Genomic DNA, 19,657 nt, shown 5'->3' with positions numbered 1-19,657 from the left:
TCATTCAATAATGTTGACTGGTTCAAAATACAATAACTAGACTACTGACAGATATAGGGAACATGAAATCAGTTTTATTTGTAAAATTTCCACATCCAATGCATTCATAGGGAGGATGCAAAGACACTGGTACTGAAATAGAAACCATGGTCACAGAGTATCTCAATGACTGCCCAGTCATGAAATGATTGGGCCAAATTCTTGAACCAGAGCTTTTTAATTATTAAAGAGAGTAATAAAACATGCTTGTCCCCTTGTATATTGCATGACTGGCTGGCTCTAAAATATTTGCAAGAAGGTTCTGCTGACAAGACACTCCCACTAGAGGAGGAAAATCGATCCCCTGCCCAGATTTGTTTCCCACTTATCAGGATTTTGTGCCAAAGCCATCTGAGATGGGTGGGAGCAGGGAGAACAGCCATGGAGGAGGTTGCAATGAGAGGGGCACCTAGTCTTCTAGTACGAATGATAGTTCAGCCACCTTTGCAAATGAAAGACGGTCTTCTATTCAGGCCATAGAAGCTCTACAAGGCAATTTCTCTATACATGACAACTGTCTCTTGAATGTCTCAACTGATTTCATTAAAAATGTGTGGCATTTGAGGTGATGTGATTTTGTATGAAAAGATGGCATTCATGTGGCTCTTCATGTGGTTTTCTATCCTTACCCAATTGTTTTGGTCTGCAAGGAAAGTGTCCCAAGATGTTAAAATGCTCTGCATTTTAGAACTGTCATATGATCAATGCGACAGTGGAGGAAGCAAGGAGATTGCACACCTTCTCTTGCCTGTTTGCTTGACCCCTATAGTCAAAGGGGTCAAAAGAGATGTTCCATTCATATAGACAAATAAACATTTGTTATTGCACCTAAGTGATGATAATACTTTGTAAAACAGAACATAAAACTTTGTTTGAACTAAATAAGAATGGCTGCTGTAAGAGGTACAATTAAGTTTAGCAAATATTTTAGTTGTAACTGTGATCTTTTCTCCCTAGTGAATCACAAGTTTATTTATCCTTTGCCATCATCTACTAAGTGCCACAATGTTTTAATCAAATGCCTTCAGCTATGCACAAAAAGTGATTTCGTCAGCAGATTGCTCTCACAAGAAGAAGTATCTATGCAATGATTACAAAACGGTAGATGATTACTTTTTAAAATTTATGAATCAACTCTTAATTTCAAATTGATTCTGGCAATACATTTATTTTTAGTTTCCTAAATGAGAAGCTGGGATGTTTTTAAAAATATACATCAATGAAAAGAAATGAAGCTTTGAAAGTCTTTGCAGATGCCACCTTTACAGTGGTCCCAGAATGGAAAACTGAACTGTGGCGTAGCGTTATCATACAGTTGAAACTGTATGGGCATTTCAAGTGAATTAGATATTGAAAGAAATTCCTGAATGCTCATGTTGTAAACATATTATTTTCATCATGATGCCATGTGATGTATTTTTCTTTTAAAGCTAAGCCACATTAGCTAGATCCTGAGCTTTGAAAAATTATGGTTTGAATTTTAGCTCCCATAAACTAAGAAGTATAAGTTCAAAAAGTACTGTTTCACAACTCTGACTAAATCATACTATACTCAGAAAAGGGAAAGGACAACACTTGTACTTGTAGTCTTCAAATAGAGAAGTAGCTACGTACTTTATGGTGAAAGCTTTAAATATAAATATGCTTTCCGTACATTAAAGTTCTGACATTCATTAATATTTAGGTTCTGATCCTCAAACATGCTAAAAATGGGGTAGCTCATAAAAAGTACAAACTAACCTGAAAAGACACAGCAGTTTCACATCAAACCAAAAACAAGCATCTGCACAAATGATTATGCTTTCTAGCAGATCCTCAACAGATTGAAATTTCTTTTTCAGTTGGTTAAACTACAATCCTATTGTCTCAGGATGACAAGATGGATTGAGAACCCTTCTCTGAGCTTACTGATGACGTATCAACACCAGATTCCATCTTCCCAACTTCTGAGAGGATTTTAATTATAGGTTTGCGCAGTGGCTTCCCTTCTTGATTGGACACACATGTGTGCTGGGAGACACGTCAATAGGAAGAGCAAGTGAGGACAAGGACTTGTTGGATTCATCATCCTCTCAGCTTGATCACAATGGCAACTCGACACTATTATACCACTTCGTTTGTTTGCATCCTTTAGAATATTGGGATTCATAGCCTGGTGAATCACTAGAGCTATTTAACAGCCAATTCTAAATATAAAGCTATGTATCTCAGGATTCCTTAGAATTTAGAGTGGCATCAAAGTATAATGATAACCATGAGAGTTAAAGTACTACAAAGTGCTATAATTATGTAGTGTGAAAGAGACCACAAATGTAGATGACCTTCAGTTCATATCCGATGCCAGTTTTTGATGAGAGTTGTTTTGGGTTAATGTAACAACAATTTAAAACAATGTAATATAACAACAACGTAAAAGCAGCTGAAAATCAATTTCCACCCTGTCACACGTACTCCAGTATTCTGCCCTCCACATACAACAGCATAGACCTTTTTTGTTGAAACATGCCTTCTGGAGTAACGCTGCAATAACAAAACCTCTATGGCAGGGATGGGCTATATTGTTCCAACTATCATCATGCGTAATGATTAACTATGCTGATGAGGCTGAGTGATCAGAGTCCAACCACCTGTTGGAAAGCCTAAACTAAAAACTGATAAGAGTACTAGCTGTGAAAATACCCAAGTTATAACTATTCATTTCACTGAACCTTTCAATGAAATTCTCTTTTATGAATGTTATCAGTGTTGTGGACTTCCTTTTACTGGATTATTACTTTAAAAATGTTTGTTACTATGATTTATGCTGTGCCACTGATTTAACTGACATTCTGATGGAGGAAAATTCACTACCGAATTTAAAATAAATATTTTTTAAAAAAGATCATTTTGTCAGAAATATTAAAAATTAACTAGGTATTTTTAATTTCAAAAATGTGAGTCAAGCACTGAAAGGGTTAAATGGATGCAATGACTTAGCAAAAGCTGCAGTTCAATATAAGCAGGTGAGCTTGTAGCTTAGTAGGCCTCAGTGTGAGAAGGTACCAGTATGAGAAGCCCCAGGTTGAAGGCATGGAAGCAAAGAAGGAAGTATAAAGAACTTTATTTGTGTTGTGGAAACTTGTTTTTGTAAATAGTTCAATCATATTATTTTGCTACAAAGAAAAGCCTCCTAAGGAAGAGATAACATTGGTCTCTGTGTTTTGTTCTTTTTATCACTTTTGGCTACTGGTGCTGGGTCACAATGCTGCTAATAAGTTACTCTGCTATATGATTATGAGGAGCGTCTTTTGTTAATAAGCCCACTCGCCCAAGACATTTATGTCAGAACAGGGTAAGTGTTCTCAGATGAGGAAGAATAGTGGTCAATGTTCATTCTACTATGAATTTCTTAGGATAGCCTCCACTAAAATACCATTTCTCTGAGCAACCTAGTTTGGAAAGTAGGCATGATAATAAAATGGACTAACAGTGTAGACATCATGAGATCGTTGAAGAAAAGATGGGATAACAAATAAAGGCTTAAAGAAAACTAATTTGATGCTGCTAAGAAAAATGGCTGCATTTCTTTAATAATGGAAAACAAGCCACATTCTTTTTAGTCTACATTTAGCATGTCATCATGCATTAATAACCAGAGTAGCATTTTACAGAGGATCTATAGCCTCAAGTAAAGTATACAATTAATCAAGATTAGCTGGTTTGGGAGTGCTTGAAGTGGATGCTAACCTTTTATTTATTTGGTAAGGTTAATTTATTTTCCTGAGGGTCACTAGCTTGATCTCATTTGCTTGATTGCTTGATGGCATGACCCTAACAATAACAAAATCTTCTGTAAGTAATGCTTGCACTAATGTAACCAATTACATCAAATGACCTTTTCTATTTTATATTAACCCCCCTCCCCCGGTTATATGAATATTAAGTTAAGTAGGCCAGACAAATACTATATTGTGGCACTACCAAATGTTCCCATCACTGGGACACTAAAAGCACAATCCTATGCATTTTGATGTCTGCAGTGAGGTTACTCTTAAAGCAGGCATGTCTGGGACTGCAACCTGTTATTTTCTTCCAATTACCACAAATTGACATATTGTAGTATTTGAGGTGGACACAAAATAGGATCTATTATTTAAATTCCCTTTCAACGGGGTTTGAAATGTGATGACCACTTCTGATGAACGTATCAGATACATGTTACAATTCTATTTCTTCTCCACATTCTTGGCTAACTCTAATATGTTATCATTGGACAAAAGCCATACTATATTTTTAATGCTCTATTTTCTCTTTCTGCCATTTAATGTAAGAAGTAGTCCAGTATATTTTGCTACCAGAGCCAGTGGACAGTGCTTAAAATACTGTCATGGCTATAATTGGGCTTTTATGGTCTGCAACCTCCCTGGAAATATAAAGGTTTAGCATGACATTTGTAGTCTAATAGCAAATCTTCAGTGATACCAGGATTGATCCTCTGTGGCATACACCTGTTATGGATCAGACAAGCACTCCCTTGCCTGTGTGTGATAGTTGGCAAGGAGTCCTGACTGCCCTGTGCCACTGAACATTGTTTGGCCACTCGTACCGCCCCTCCTATTTTCTATTTTGCTGCAGTCTCCAGTTGGATATGGGTCCTACCTAACCGCCATTGTCTTCAGTGATGTTGACTGGGGAAACGTGGGATGGGGGGAGTGCTTGATCGCTCTGTCTTACATCACTACAGGAGATGCCAGAAGGGTAGGATCTTTGTTGCAGCTGGATACTGTCACAATATGGAGGGGATAGGAATTGCTATCCCGTTCCCAGATTGTCCAAGCCCAGAAAACACTGGATGTCAGTGAGAAAAGTTGTGGCCAGTTCTGTTTCAGAAGCAGCCCAGCTGTTTAGATGGGCCCAAAGTCAGGGGACACTTCAAATTCTGAATATGAATTTGGACAATCCCAACTTTGGTTAATGCAGTGTCTTGCCCCGTGTTACCCCAGATCAATTGTGTGTCATGGAGCTGATCTACGACACATCTGACCTAAGTGATCAGTGTGGATGTGCCCTTACTAAATAAAGAATGGGAACAACACTGTCTACTAGTAGTGTATTTTTATTAATCTTTTGTTGCTGATTTTAGATTTTCAGAGCAGGGATGGGGAATACACAGCTCTCAAGACGTCAGTTACAATTTTCATTATCACCCATCATTCACCATGTCAGATAGGGCTAATACGAGCTGCAGCCTAGCCACATATTCCTTATATGGCTTTAAAGCAAGGATTCTCAACCTGGGTTCCCTAGAACCTTAAGTCTCCATGAGAAATTGCTAGGGACTCCAAGAAAGAGAATAATTGAAAAAAAGATTAACTGTAGATATAACAATTTTTATGTAGGGGTTTCCTGAGAACTTCACTGGTTCCTCCAAAATAAAAAAGGTTGAAAGATGTTGCTCTGGGGGTCACTGTTCAAATGGTCATGTAAGCAGAAACCTACTGGACCTAAGATAGGTGAGAGAGAAGGCCTTTTACAATGTCTCAAAGTAATAAAAATGCTGGGATGAGCATGAATGACTGCACAGCTCATAGTAGAATAAGAAAGAATAAAACCAATATAACATGTTTAATTTAAGCAGTATTTTAGTCATCAGTATTAGAAAAGCTATTTATGTGTCCCACACATATTCATTGTAATATACACTATACTGAAATTAGTATTTTATTGAGGTTTTAAAGACTCTGGAACTCTAGAAATCTGAGATGTTAAATGATTGCTGGAATGACAGTACATTCTGAAATGGGACTTTTCCCAGCTTTTGGTACCATGGAAAATAAATTGCAAATTGTAGGAAATTAAATGCATGATTCAATGTAATTGGATTTGTGTAATATTTCAGATTATTAGAATATACATAACTGCCTTATATGAAGCTGAGCCACAAGATAAAGATATGCTATAGCAAACTATGTGCAATTTATAGATATTAAAAAGACTCATAGATACTCATACCAAAATTGTGATAAATTGGGTCTCGGTTCAAAGTAGTTCAAAGCTGTTTTACGTTTATCACTGAAGTTGGTAGAAACTTAAGGCAGTCCATTCAGAGCAAGTAAAACTTGCAATTTTTGCTGATAAATCTAAGGTTCCAAGTTCTCTTTCTTTTAGAGCAGTATATGATATGCACAAATTTGTAAAAGTAAATGATTTCTTCCAATGGCCAGTAACATTACTAGATCTGAAATGGTCTCTTTTATTGAAAATGTGATTTTAGCATATATAGTCTGTTTTATGCTGTACAGGTAGTGAATCAACAGTTAAATACAGAGCACCCGATGATTAAACTGTTGCTGAATATCTGCAACTGTTTTATAGACCTATGGAATCAGACATGGTTCGATAGTTCCTTTACTTATTCACATTTTTAAACCCAGGGCCTATTATTTCATATACTTTTCTGCCTGTAGGTCATAGAAAAAGTCAGTAATAATGATGCTTATAAATTATTTTATCTCTAATGTGGCATGATAGCCCTAATATGCTATGAATCTTGGCACCATCTTTGCATTTGTTGAATTTGCCTTAATTACATTGTCACCTAATTAGGAAGCTGAGTCTGGAGAAAGACTCACAAAAACCAACAGTGCAGAAAACTGAAAATAGTTTATTCCACTCCATAGGTTTACAGCTATGGAATTGTATGGTGAAGTGGTCAGAACAGACTGTATTTGGGAGGTAAACTGCCTTAGACATAAGATACATGGCAACAACCTGCCATAGTAATGAAAAGTGATACAGAGTTTACTCATTCAGATAAGGGTATGCACACAGATTGCACTTTCTCCAAAGCACAAAGGCCTGTCGCTAAAACAAATGCATAATCCTAGTTGCAATTAATTTGATCCTTGTTCTTTTTAAGGTTCAGCTTGTAGATGTAATTAAAGCTTTCATGCAGCAGGCACACTCAGCGACTACCTGTATTTAATGGTGTCTTGTGGATGAGAACAACAGCAAAGATTCGTTTCAAATGCCGGGTAACAATGCCAAAATAAAAAGCACTGCCACACGCATGATGCTCATCGTATACCTGCCATTACATTCAAAGCCTTTGAACCTCTGACTTACAAAGGCAGTTAAGGTGTAACATTAATTACAAGAACTGCATGAATGCCTGTGAAAAACAGAGCTGAAGAAAGCCAGGTGAGTGGATGGAAGGGAAGAGCTTTATTATTGAAACTCTGAGCAAAAAGGAGCTTCCACTGTAGGCAATTTCAGAACGGTAAGTGATCAGAGGAAAAAGTGCCCAGGAATATACTGACAAGTAAAAGAATTTGGGATGCTGGAAATTTAAGAACAAACTGACACAAAAAAATATGTGAAAAATATCCTCTCTTGTCATACATTCCCAAAGCCTAGCAAAAATTAACGTGCTAATTTTAGAGTCGTTGTATTAAGATTGAGTTATATTAATCACACTCCACCACTGTAACCGAAAAGAGGCGAATACAAAAGGTTTTGCCCAGAATATGGCTCCGCTGATTGATCTCGATCATGTGGGAGAGGTTAGTTAAAATGTGCTTACTGTTGGTTGGAGAAAAAATAATGAAAAACAGCTTGTCTGTAAGACTTCATTGAACATTGAAGTCTCACAGACAAGCTGTTACGGTTAGAGTAAGGACAACCTTTTTGTTATGGTAGTAGACTAACTTCTTTATAGTTTTACTTAAAATGCATTTTGCAGCCCATTTTAAGCACCCATGGGGAGTTCCGACCAGTTCAGAGTGAGAAACTCAATAGGACTATGTTATTTATCTAGTGAAGCCTATATGAGGATGGCAGGAAAGGAGGGGAAAGAATGGGAGTAACTGCAACTGCCCAGTTAAAACAAACACACAAATATTCAGACATACATACAAACACAGTGTTTGGTCTGTGTGATTTCTCCCCCTCTAACTTTTCATCCAGCTGGCAGGATGAAAAGAATAAGAATGCTTGGAATCTGTAATTTGTGACTTGTATTGGTTTTGTAAAAGTTGTACCTTTTTCTCCACCCATCCAGCCTTCTTGAAACTAGGGAGAGTTCACTGGTTGCCATCAGAGTTTCTCTACGTTTTTCTTTATTTATTTACTGGTAACTTGGCAGCTCAGACATGGTTGTCTGATGTAGAGTTCATGGTTTTTACGCATTCTGCTTCTAGGGCCTCCGTGAGAAAGGTAAGCATGACTGACGTCTACCAGTCATAAAATGATGGCAAAAAGATAAAACTAAAGTCCGTCTCACTCAGGTAGCAATTATATCCAGGCCTGTAGCGAGGGGGGGGGGTGTTAGGGGTTCAACCCCCCCCCCCCCGAAATTTTTCAAGTTATAAAAAAAATCTCATTTACTCATGAATTTTAACTGGTTAACCAAATCCCCATGCTAAGTCTATGAGATGCAAAACATTAAGAGTCCCTCCAGGCACTATCTCAAGCAGATATTGACAGGTTTGTAGCAGGGAGGGGTATGTGCTAGGGGTTCAACCCCCCCCCCCCCGAAATTTTCAAAACCCCTCCCAAAAATTTTTTCTGGCTACGGCCCTGATTATATCATATCTTGGAAATTACTCAACTCTTTGCAAGACAGCCCTTCTTACAAGTTCGTCTTTCTTCAAGCTGTAAAGTAATGTTTACTCTCCCAAATTGAGAGTTTAAGTGAAAAGTGGAATATGATGCTTGTTGCTAAAATACCTGATTCATACTCTCAAATATATATATCCAGAAAAACAGTTAGCTCAACAAGGCAACTGAGACTATATTATACTCTCTGACCTTTTAACTAACAGAAATTGTTTTTCCTCTGACCTCCCTTTTCTCTGGAATCACAACACATTTGTTTTGAAAACAAATAAAACAAAAACCAAAACCAACACTACACCACTGAATGGCATCCTGTGGCAACCAGTCAAGAAAAGTTTGATACCATTTGGACACCAATTATCCAAACCAGACGGCTGCTTAATCTTGAGATACAACTTATTTTCTCCCATGATGTCAGGGCAGGGAAGAAATGCTTTGAAGGAAAAAATCACAGGAAAAAGTTTCAAACTGTGATGGATTACCTACCAGAAATACAAAAGAATACTGACAGACAGTCTCTTGGGGCAGATTATCATTAATCTAGTCATAACACCCACGAATAATGTCAATAAAAGTATTTCACTCAAAGCACCTTCTCTGAGATTAAAAGAGAATTCAAGGGATTGTTATTTCAAATTTCAAATGGAAATATAATTATTTAGGAATGCTAATAGTAGTAGGCTAAATGAACACATTTCACTCCAGAGATGTGAGCATTTTGTTTCAATTCTTCTGAGGCAAAGAGTATTAAAACTTATGAATAACAAGGCTTTTGAGTTAATTTTCTCTACCTATTGCCTTTTCTCTTTCTTTCAACTGCACACTGATTTATATACTTTCACCTCATTCCTCATGGTTCTTCCCTTGGCACTTGGTTCAATATTTCATTAAATCACCCTGAAAACTAACAGCTCAATTTGTTATGAAACTACAGTCTCTAAGCAACATAAATTACCTACCAAGTTGTGGTTTCCCCATGCAGAATAATATGGCCTTAAGAAGTATTTCTAAAATTCAGTGATCAAAACCCTGCCAACTGAGGACCAGAGTTAAAGTCATCTCCTCTAGGTTCAAGCTTCCCAAAGCTAAAGTATCAGGTTGATATTGGAATGGCTATGACCTGCCACCTGCAACTATGGTGCACCATACCATGCTGGCTTACAGTACATCCTATAAGTCTGTTTTCCCTTGGGCTTCTTAGGTACCAATTCCGTATTGGTGTGCCTTATGAAGCATCTGAGCACTACTGTTTTCCTAAAGGAATCTCATCACTTCCCTGTTTACCCAGCTGGCAGGATGAATTACGTAAATAGCGGGAGAGATGTAGGGATGATACTGTAGGGATGAGAGCCATACAATGGCTAATAATATGGATGTGTATTTATAGCTGTGCTCCCAAAGAGATCTCCCCACTGTGGTGACTGGACAAAGTTCAGACTGAAGACATAGCTGTCTGGCCCAAACTGAGTGTAGTGAGTCCAGCTTTTTTAAAAAGCAGATTTATAGAGAAAGCTCAGTGCACAATCTCCCTATTCCCCACAGCATATGGGTTTTAAAAATGAAAGGAAAAATACCAGTAAGTGTCCCTAAGATTTTTGAAGGAATAGTTTGGGGAAAATTCAGGCTAGGTTATTTGTTTTTGCTTCATTGACAATCCTATTCTTAAAGAATTTCAAATTATTTGCCTATGACATCAAGAACTTAATCTAATATAATGGCGAACTGATTTTATAGAAACTAAGGACTACTGTGAAATCCAACTGATCCTAAATACTTTGTGCCCAGAACTTTTCAAACGCTTGCTGCAATGAAATACAATGGCATACATTCACAGAAAACATAACTGAGATCACTGATACTCAGATTGTTGAATTATTTATGTAATAGCATGCCCTAATACCTCAATTTACCCCACATCTTAGTAAAAATATTATTTTGTCTCATTCTCTATTGTTCTTTTGTCGACAGAGAGCATCATATCAATGAAAGAAGAGCTGTGTTGGAACATACTGAAAGTCAATTCAGATCAACATTCTGTTTCCACAAATAATTAGAAAGTTGGCTCTGGATACTTACATGTATGGCTTAATGCAAGGATGGGCAAGCCACAGCCCATAGACCACGAACTCTCATTTTTAATTAATTGAAAAAGTCCCCCTTCATGCTTAAGTGCAAAGAGACAATATTGGTAGGTCTGGCCTCTTTCGATCCAGGGGTGGGTGGCTTTTTCCAAAACCAGAAGAAATGGCCTCCCTGGTTTCCTTGATATTGTAGAGGAAGCTTCTTCAATGAAGTTTCAAATATGCTTTATTTATTTTATTTTATTTTAAAATCTAGTATTTTGAGTGTGAGGAATAATGACCTTTCCAGGTTGTTGTTTGTATCTGAACCTGGGAAGGTTGTTCACCCCAACATAAAGGCAAAACATATCTTTTACTAGTAATGATTCTCTACCTGTTATCTATATGCATAAAGTACAATTATGACTTCTTAACTGGACATTGCCCAGCGGGATTCTTTGGAGGAAGGTAGTAAATAGCTTACAACAAAATATCCCATATAATAATGGCGTATCTGTTTAAAACTATGTCTTCTTAAGAAAACAAGCAACACTTGAACTTTAGAATCAAAACAGCAAAAATAAGATGTTTCTTATTTTGCACATCTCATTTTCTGTGATCAACATGGCAACAACTCTCCATTCCAAAATATCTAAGGATACTGAAGCAAAATGTTTATGAATGGGATTAAAATGTATACAGCAATGGATATATGGAAAATGGTTGCACATGTACATACATCACCAGATTTTCAAAATGGCATAATCCAATGTCCACTTACTTGGGAATAGGGCTTTTTGATCTTGGTAGTAATAACTTCTATGTAAACATGCACTGGATCTGGCCACATATCTTTTTGTTACAGGTGCCTAGACTTACTTTATAAAAGCACTTTTTAGAAATAGTGCTTTCCACCACTGGTTATTTTCAATGGGGGAAGGGATTACAACACTCTAGCACACAGTACGTGGCAAAGGAAGCTTGAAGGGAAAGTGGATTTGAACACAATGATATGAAGATGTTGTTGTTTCAAGCAGAGCTGGAAAGTATTTTGAGTTTCACAAGGAAGGTTTAATAATTAGTATTCACTATTCATGCACAGAAGAACAACATGGCAGAAAGCATGTCTCTGATGATGCACAAATAAGTTACTTACAGGTAATAAGTGTAGGAGTGATAGCTTCTTCTGCCATGATGGTGGAAGGATTTAGGCAGTGGAGGAAAAGATGAAATGGAAGGAAAGAAAAGCCAAATATTAATGTATGAAAAAATCAAGATGAGACTAGAACTGGAGAAACAAATGAAAAGGTAGCAAGAATGCATCTCAGAAATATCATGCACCACATCAGGAACAGACAGATGACATATCCACTCTTCACAACAGCTTAAGCAATAGCTAACAAATTAATCACTGAAATTTAACACACTTTACCATATATCTATCAGCCATGAATAACAAAGATATACGTCCTATACATATAGAAGCATAACACAGAGATAGTCATGTTAATTGATTAGTCATACTTTGATTGTGTGTTTTAATACTTTAAGTAAAAAGGACAGCATGCCATCTTTAAGTTATTTGGAAAAGTACAATTTGACAGTGTTTTTGTTTTGCCAGCGTACTGTGAGCTATTTGATACCAGAGATCCTTTCTAGATCTTCATCTTATGACAGAGAAATATTCAGAAACACAATGGACAGTTCCATTTGATAAAATCTCAAAGAAAACAGAAAAAAAACCCCACCATGTGCTGGCCGGCCTTTATCCATAAAAAAAGATAAAAATCTGCATTTTTCGCTACATTTTTAAAACTAAAAACAAATAACATCTTTCTTTTTTTGGTTTATCTCCAATTTTGAACATGATTGTGCTAGTATATTCAAATTCTTTCCACTAACTGAAAAAGAGAAATTTGGATCTTTAGCTACCTGCCCAACTGGTGTGCCAGACTCCTTGTCATCTTACAAGTGGTGATAGTTGCTGGGTTATGAACCACTCACCATTTCAATTAACCTTAATGTCTTGCTTCAGAATTTAAATGACAAAAAGAAAAGAGTGCCAAGTCACCTACAGATAAAGCTGATGGTAGGTAGGGCTGAGAGAAAGGATGGACAAACTTAAGGCATAGACCAATTAAAATCCAGGTATTAGCATTGGTAACCTCTATGATGCTCCATGCAGTCATGCCAGCCACATGACCTTGGAGGTGCCTATGGACAACCCTGGCTCTTCGGCTTAGAAATGGAGATGAGCACCAACCCCCAGAGTTGGACACGACTGGACTTAACATCAGGGGAAACCTTTACCTTTACCCTAGCCTCTATGGCAGTGGTTTCCAACTTGTGGTTCATGGTCCACCAGAGGTCCCCAAAAACCAAAATATGATCAGCGGCCTCACCGTTACAATGAGAGTGACTGGTCTCGTGAAAGTCTCTTATGGTGCCGAGGCAACGGGGTTGTCGGGAGGGGAGAGGCTGACTACCCACGAAAGGCATGACAACAAGCCTCCTGACTGTTGCTTCTCCTCCTCCCTTCCTCCCCCTTAGTGGAGCCATCCTATGTGGTGCCTGGAAGTGAGGGCGCTTTGGTGTCTTCGTTTTTAGGCCTGTTCCTGGGGTTATTTGGGGTGCTGATTCAGAAAATTGCATTGCATAGAGCACATCAGCTCTAGATAATTAAATATGTTTTTCTGTGGGCAAGCAGATGACGACTACTGCATGGAATATGTTCTGTATCAGAAACTACAGCTGATGTGGTCTAATCAATGCAATTTTCTGAATCAGCACCCCAAATAACCAGACTGAATCTAAAGTTGATCAAAAACTGATTCATAATCCTTTTGGTACTAATGTTGGAGAGTGGTCCCTGGTCAAAGTGGTCCCTGGTCAAAGAAGGGTTGGGAACCACTTGTCTATGGGATTCTAGCAATTGCATAATCATACCAGTTATGCCCTGAAAGTAAAGCAGATACCTAATGAACATTTCTTCACCATGACTATGCAATAGTCTCCTCACTTTTGGCCCTGAAACTCTACATCAGGGATCTGATAACTGATCCAATTTTAATTATATACTCATAGCTAAGAAAGGGCATACATATGCAATACTTATACTAAAATGGCCTACTGTATGTGTTTGCTGTAGTCATGACTCCTCCTTTTCCTCATGGGGAAAGGGAAAAAAAACAAGGACCACATTTCATAATAAATCAAAATAATTAAAAACCTCTCTACATGAGATGGAATATAACTTTTGGGGGTTTTTTATTTTAAGGATGAATAAAGTAAAATTCAAGAGGCAGTAAAACGATGTATAGAAATAAGCACTAGAAGCATAGGTATTTTTACTTTTCAACTATGGTAAAAATCCCAAACTAAAACAGAAATCCTACATCCCCATATAAACAGAGGACTACAGCTAATGTTAACTTGCCTCCAGCAACATGCTGCAGGCGTTTCTTTGAAAATAAGGCTTTCATCAAATTTTCTCTCTCATCTTCTTTGCCTGTAGAAGTGTTTGCCAGTTTTATATTCTTATTTTTCTGATGCTAGCAGGATTGTTTAAACACGAGAAGCTAAATGTTTAATATTTAATCACATGGGGCAGATTTGCCAAATGCACACCTGTAAAGATTGTATTTAAAGGGAGGATGTGCCATGTTTCAGGAGAACATCTGCACTTATATATGTTCCTTGCATTTCTGAGTCATACAAAAAAGATATTAAAAATAATCCAAAAGAACAAATCAGATCGTAAATAAATATACAGCTCTTCCATACGGAAATACTATCTACCTATAAATAAAAGATAGAAAAATGTTGTGATAGAATAAGTGCATGGAAGTAATAATATTTTCCCCTCATTTTAGAATTATTTCTAGTTCCTCATTTATTAGCTTGTGATACAGCACTCTCAATTTTTGACATATGATGTACTGACAGAAATATAGTGTAATTGGTATAAATGCTACCACACTCCCCAACTTGTATAGTAATTTCAGAAACAACAATAAATAAATTAATCAGTGTAAAATTGCCAAGTACTTTGATGCAAAATGCTGCCAAAAGTGTATTGAGATGAATTATTCTGCTTTGAAAAAAATGGTTGAAGAGTCAGTTAATTTCAGATCATACTTCACATTACAATATGACATAATGAAAGAAAAATAAAGAGGAAGCTGCTCTAGATATTTTTATACTGAATTCCTATAATAAGATCATGAAAATTTATGTATGAGAATCTGTGTTAATTAGATGGTGGTGTTTTTAATGGCAAATACTAAATAAGTAGAATAACTTGGTAAAACACTACTTTGCTTATGCTTTATTTAATAATTATGAAAAAAATTATACAACCTTACCATAAAGGCCAGGCGAAGCAAATTGCTTCACCTGGCCTTCAGGGAGGAACAAGGGAAGCATGGGGCAAAGCTGTTGCCTTGTGCACAGCTCCCTCTTACAAGGCTTTCACCATCATATGGGGAAAGCGTCGTCCTCTCGGGAAGGACCCATGCTGGCTCCATTGGAGCCAGAGCAACATGTGATGCCTCCTGTGTTGCTGGGAAAAGTGTCTGGTAAACCTTTACCCTGGTTGGGGGATGTTGGGCAGTGGGGCCACAGATGACGACATCTGATGGCTTTAGTGGGGCTCTGTCCTCCAAGCTGGCTCTAACCGTCCTAGGACGCTTAATTAGAGCTGTGTGATGAGGTGGAGAGTGGGCCACAGGGGTTTGATTTCAGGACCCCCCCCCCCCTCAATGTATACGAAAATCTAAAATCCATGGATATTGAAATCTCATTATGGCATGATAAAATGGTATCCCTTCCTTATCAAGGTTCACTTTTTGGATGATTTTAAAAATATTTTCAACCTGTGAATGGATGAATCCATGGATGTAGAATCTAAGGATATGGAGGGACAACTGTACATAAAACCTTACAATACTTTAAGAGCCATTCTCTCTGGGTGGGATTTCGACAGGGGGAATCTTACAGCTAGCTTCCCCTGCTTAGATCACAGTTTCCTAGTATTTGTGTGATGGGAATCAGTCTCCTAAACCAGCTTCTATCACATCCAGCAACATCTCAGATGAACTCTTTGGGAATGGGGTTGATCTGCCCACAAAGATGCTGGAACAACTGAAGTTAATTTTCAGATCGCATTTAAATCTGGAGCTCTACCAAGGAACCAGAGGGGGGTTGTATATAAATCATCCTCCAAATGATTTATGAACGACCACAATCTTGTCTGAGATTTAAAAATCACTTTCTAAGCTACAAGGAACAATGAACAATGGAATGACAGGAATAATAATGTTGCGATTGTTATTGTTGCGTGCCTTCAAGTACTTTTTCACTTATGGCAACCCTAATGTGGGGTTTTCTTGGTAAAAATTGTTCAGCGGATGTTTGCCTTTGCCTTGTTCTGAGGCTGAGAGAGCGTAATTTATCCAAGGTCACTCAATGGGTTTTTATGACTAAGTAGGGATTTGAAACCTGGCCTTCGGAGTCATAATCTAATGCTTAAACCAATTATATGTTTCACTTAGGTAACAAAAAAGAAGCCAAACCCTTCAGAACTAACTACAGTCCCTCATGATCTTTAACACTGATAAGGAATTGGGACACAAACAACATTTAGATAAAAATACTGTTTCCCATAGTTTGGATGACACAGGGAGCTGTGGTTAATTTCCAGATGAAAGCAGAAAGTTTTGATCTCCTCCTAGATATGCTAAGAAGGACTGTAGCTTCAGCTAGAGTCATGAATGAACATGTTATGCTAATGGCATCTTTGCTGAATGACCTTCAAGACCATATAGTCATATTGTGAAGCCTCAGTTTCATCCAAGAAGAGCAAAAGTTCTTCCAATACTAAGTGGTAAGGGAACAGTGTATGCCTGTCCCTTACATTGCTTGAATACGTCAGAGCATATTAGAAAAACCTACAACCCTTTTCGCATCCAGTTTTTAAAATGTAAATCAATGTATTAGGGGCCCTTTTTGTATGACCTAGCACTTCCAGTGTCACTGAAGCTTCAAAAAGAAGACATAGACATAGGCACCAATCCCTAACTTTTCTAATAAATTCAAGACTACAGGCAAAAATGGGCTAACTCTCTCTTTGATACTGCTACTATTCACAAGCCCGACATCCCAACTTTATCCAAAAGTTCCAACTTTCAACGAGGAGATATAAAAGGCATGCCAACATGTAGGTGACTACTCCTACCTCCATATAATTTGGGCACTGAGTTAGATTAATAGTTACGTTGCATGAAAAAGAGTAAAGCATTTGGGTTCACTTAAGATTCTCTGAAGCAGCTACTGGGCGGGCTGTTATGTCCCACAGAGAGGAAATGTGCCAAAGATTTCTTGCAATATGCTGTATGTATCCTAAAGGTTATCAGATTCAACAGATCTCAAATAAAAAAATAATGTGCTTCACGAAATGATTTTCCATTGCTAAGTAAATTATGAATGATAGAAAACTGTTGCAAGATCACCTAACCAAGAAAGGGGATACAATTTCTTGCAACTGATTACATAAGCATATGCAATCAGTTGACACCAACTCATACAATGTCTTAGTTACTTTCTGTAATATAATATGCTGCCCATAACATATTATTGTATCCAATGTATCCTACTCTGCCATTTCTCTAAGCCAGGGGTCCTCAAACCTTTTAAGCAGGGAGCCGGTCCACAATCCTTCAAATGGTTGAGGGGCCAAATTATCATTTGAAAAAAAAAAATGAACAAATTCCTATGCACACTGCACATGTCTCATTTGTAGTGCAAAACAGCAGCAGCAACAACAACAATGAAAAAACAATACAATATTTAAAAATGAAAACAATTTTAACCTACATAATCCTATCAGGATTTCAATGGAAAGTGTGGGCCTGCTACTGGCCAATGAGATAAGTTAATTAGGATTGTTGTTGTTGTGTGCCTTCAAGTCATTTCAGACTTTGACCGAGCTGAAGTCTAAAATTAATTATTCATTTACTGCATTTATTTACTACATTTATATCCCACCCTTCTCACCCCGAAGGGGACTCAGAGCAGCTGTATGTACATACAATATATTATATTATATTATTAGCATAGCACAATATTAGCATTATATATTACTATATTGAACTATACCACTATACTGTAATATTCTATGTAATATATAACATATAATTTAATATTATTATATGGTATTATTATTAGTATTATATTGCATAACATAATATTATTATCAATATTATATGTACAGTAGAGTCTCATTTATCCAACACTCACTTATCCAACGTTCTGGATTATCCAACGCATTTTTGTCGTCAATTTTTCAATATATCATGATACTTTGGTGCTAAATTTGTAAATACAGTAATTACTACATAGCATTAATGTGTAATGAACTACTTTTTCTGTCAAATTTGTTGTATAACATGATGTTTTGGTGCTTAATTTGTAAAATCATAACCTATTTTGATGTTTAATAGGCTTTTTCTTAATCTCTTATTATCCAACATATTCGCTTATCCAACATTCTGCTGGCCCGTTTATGTTGGATAAGTGAGACTCTACTGTATATACAATATATTATATTATTAAAACATATAAAAATATTATATTATAAAACTGAGGGCGGGGGCCAGGTAAATGACCTTGGAGGGCCGCATCCGGCCCCCGGGCCTTAGTTTGGGGACCCCTGCTCTAAGCTTAAAGGATTTCAATTTAATATTTTGCTTTCTTGTTTTAGTGCCTGAGCATCAAGTATTGAAGTGCCCTGCACACACAGATAAGATAAAAGTTCATGCTAGGCTCTGATTTAACAGCTCATTCATTAGCCAGATTGATATCGGATATGGGGTAGAAATGATGTAATAAATAAATAAATAATGAAAGCAAATGTTTTGATATCCCACCTCTGAATCTTACTTGAGGAACTGAAACAGGGAGTCACCATTGGCTTTATTCTAAACATCCCGTTTAGAATTTAGATTTTTATACAACCACAAAATCTCTTGCAAATTGGGTTCCTGGTTATATGAAAGCCTATATGCACAATGCTCTAAAGATGGCCATATTAATACATGGACACCCCATCTTCTAACATCTATACAAAGAAGAGAAATCTGTAGCAAATAGGTCTATGCACAAAGAACACTGGGAATTCAACACAACTGGGAACTCCCATTAAACTGTGATTCAAGTATGTAGGCTGCCCTGCTTCATATACAATCATCAGCCATAGGACTAGCTGGTGTGCACACGATCATGAGTGATGTATGAATGGTGCTTGCGATTTTTCACAGGAAATTAGAAACCGTAAGCAAGTAACCAATTATTATGCTTAATGATGAAGCTTTCAGGGTTTTTTAAAAAAAGTTATGAAATACCATCATAGAAAAATCCATTTAGAAGTCACTGAAGCAGAATTTGTTTAAAAAGATTAAGTGTCTGATGCTGTCATCAGCTGATAACACAGTAAGTGATCCACCAAGCATAGCTCAAATCTTGATGAAACAACTGGGAAAAAAGCAGAGCAATTCCTGGCAGGCTGCCCCTTTTACGTTTATCAGACATATATAGGATTAATGCTACAGATGTTACAGTCCTTCAGATCTGAAAGGAAACCATACATTCTTTTCAAATGCATAGAATTTATGGAAGAATGCTAAAAATTAAAATTATGTCCTGTTTCCTAAAAAAATTATACATTATTTTTGTGCATCGGTAAGGTATGTGAAATATCTGAAGTTCTTGTTTGTATGGCAAATTAATGTAACTTTTTCCCTATGAATAATTAAATCACAATGCCTTTTTACAATTTCACTGAACTATGAGGGCAGAAACACAATAAAATATTATCTAAAATAATGTAAGCAAACTTGCTTTTAAGATGGTAGATGTTATGTAAGTACATTCACTGCGTTTATAGATGTTATCATTAGCAAGTCTGA

The 19,657-nt window shown here is 37.0% G+C and overlaps 1 protein-coding gene across 20 annotated transcripts in view; it reads right to left on the bottom strand.

Annotated features, from left to right (window-relative positions):
• The window catches only part of ptprm (protein tyrosine phosphatase receptor type M), a 541,643-nt gene that overhangs the window by 160,066 nt on the left and 361,920 nt on the right, over positions 1-19,657 (bottom strand). For 12 of the 20 annotated variants that reach the window (XM_062980499.1, XM_062980500.1, XM_062980503.1 and 9 more), the window contains one exon: positions 11,851-11,880. The exons of the other annotated variants lie outside the window; for them this stretch is intronic. In XM_062980499.1, coding sequence (XP_062836569.1) covers positions 11,851-11,880 — 30 coding nt within the window. The remainder of the gene's footprint in view (positions 1-11,850; positions 11,881-19,657) is intronic. 20 annotated transcript variants of the gene reach the window in all.

The sequence above is a fragment of the Anolis carolinensis genome, chromosome 4 (assembly GCF_035594765.1).
Source record: "Anolis carolinensis isolate JA03-04 chromosome 4, rAnoCar3.1.pri, whole genome shotgun sequence".
NCBI lineage: Eukaryota > Metazoa > Chordata > Lepidosauria > Squamata > Dactyloidae > Anolis > Anolis carolinensis.
Note: the sequence above shows the minus strand (reverse complement) of the source record. Positions and strands in the feature narration are given on the sequence as shown.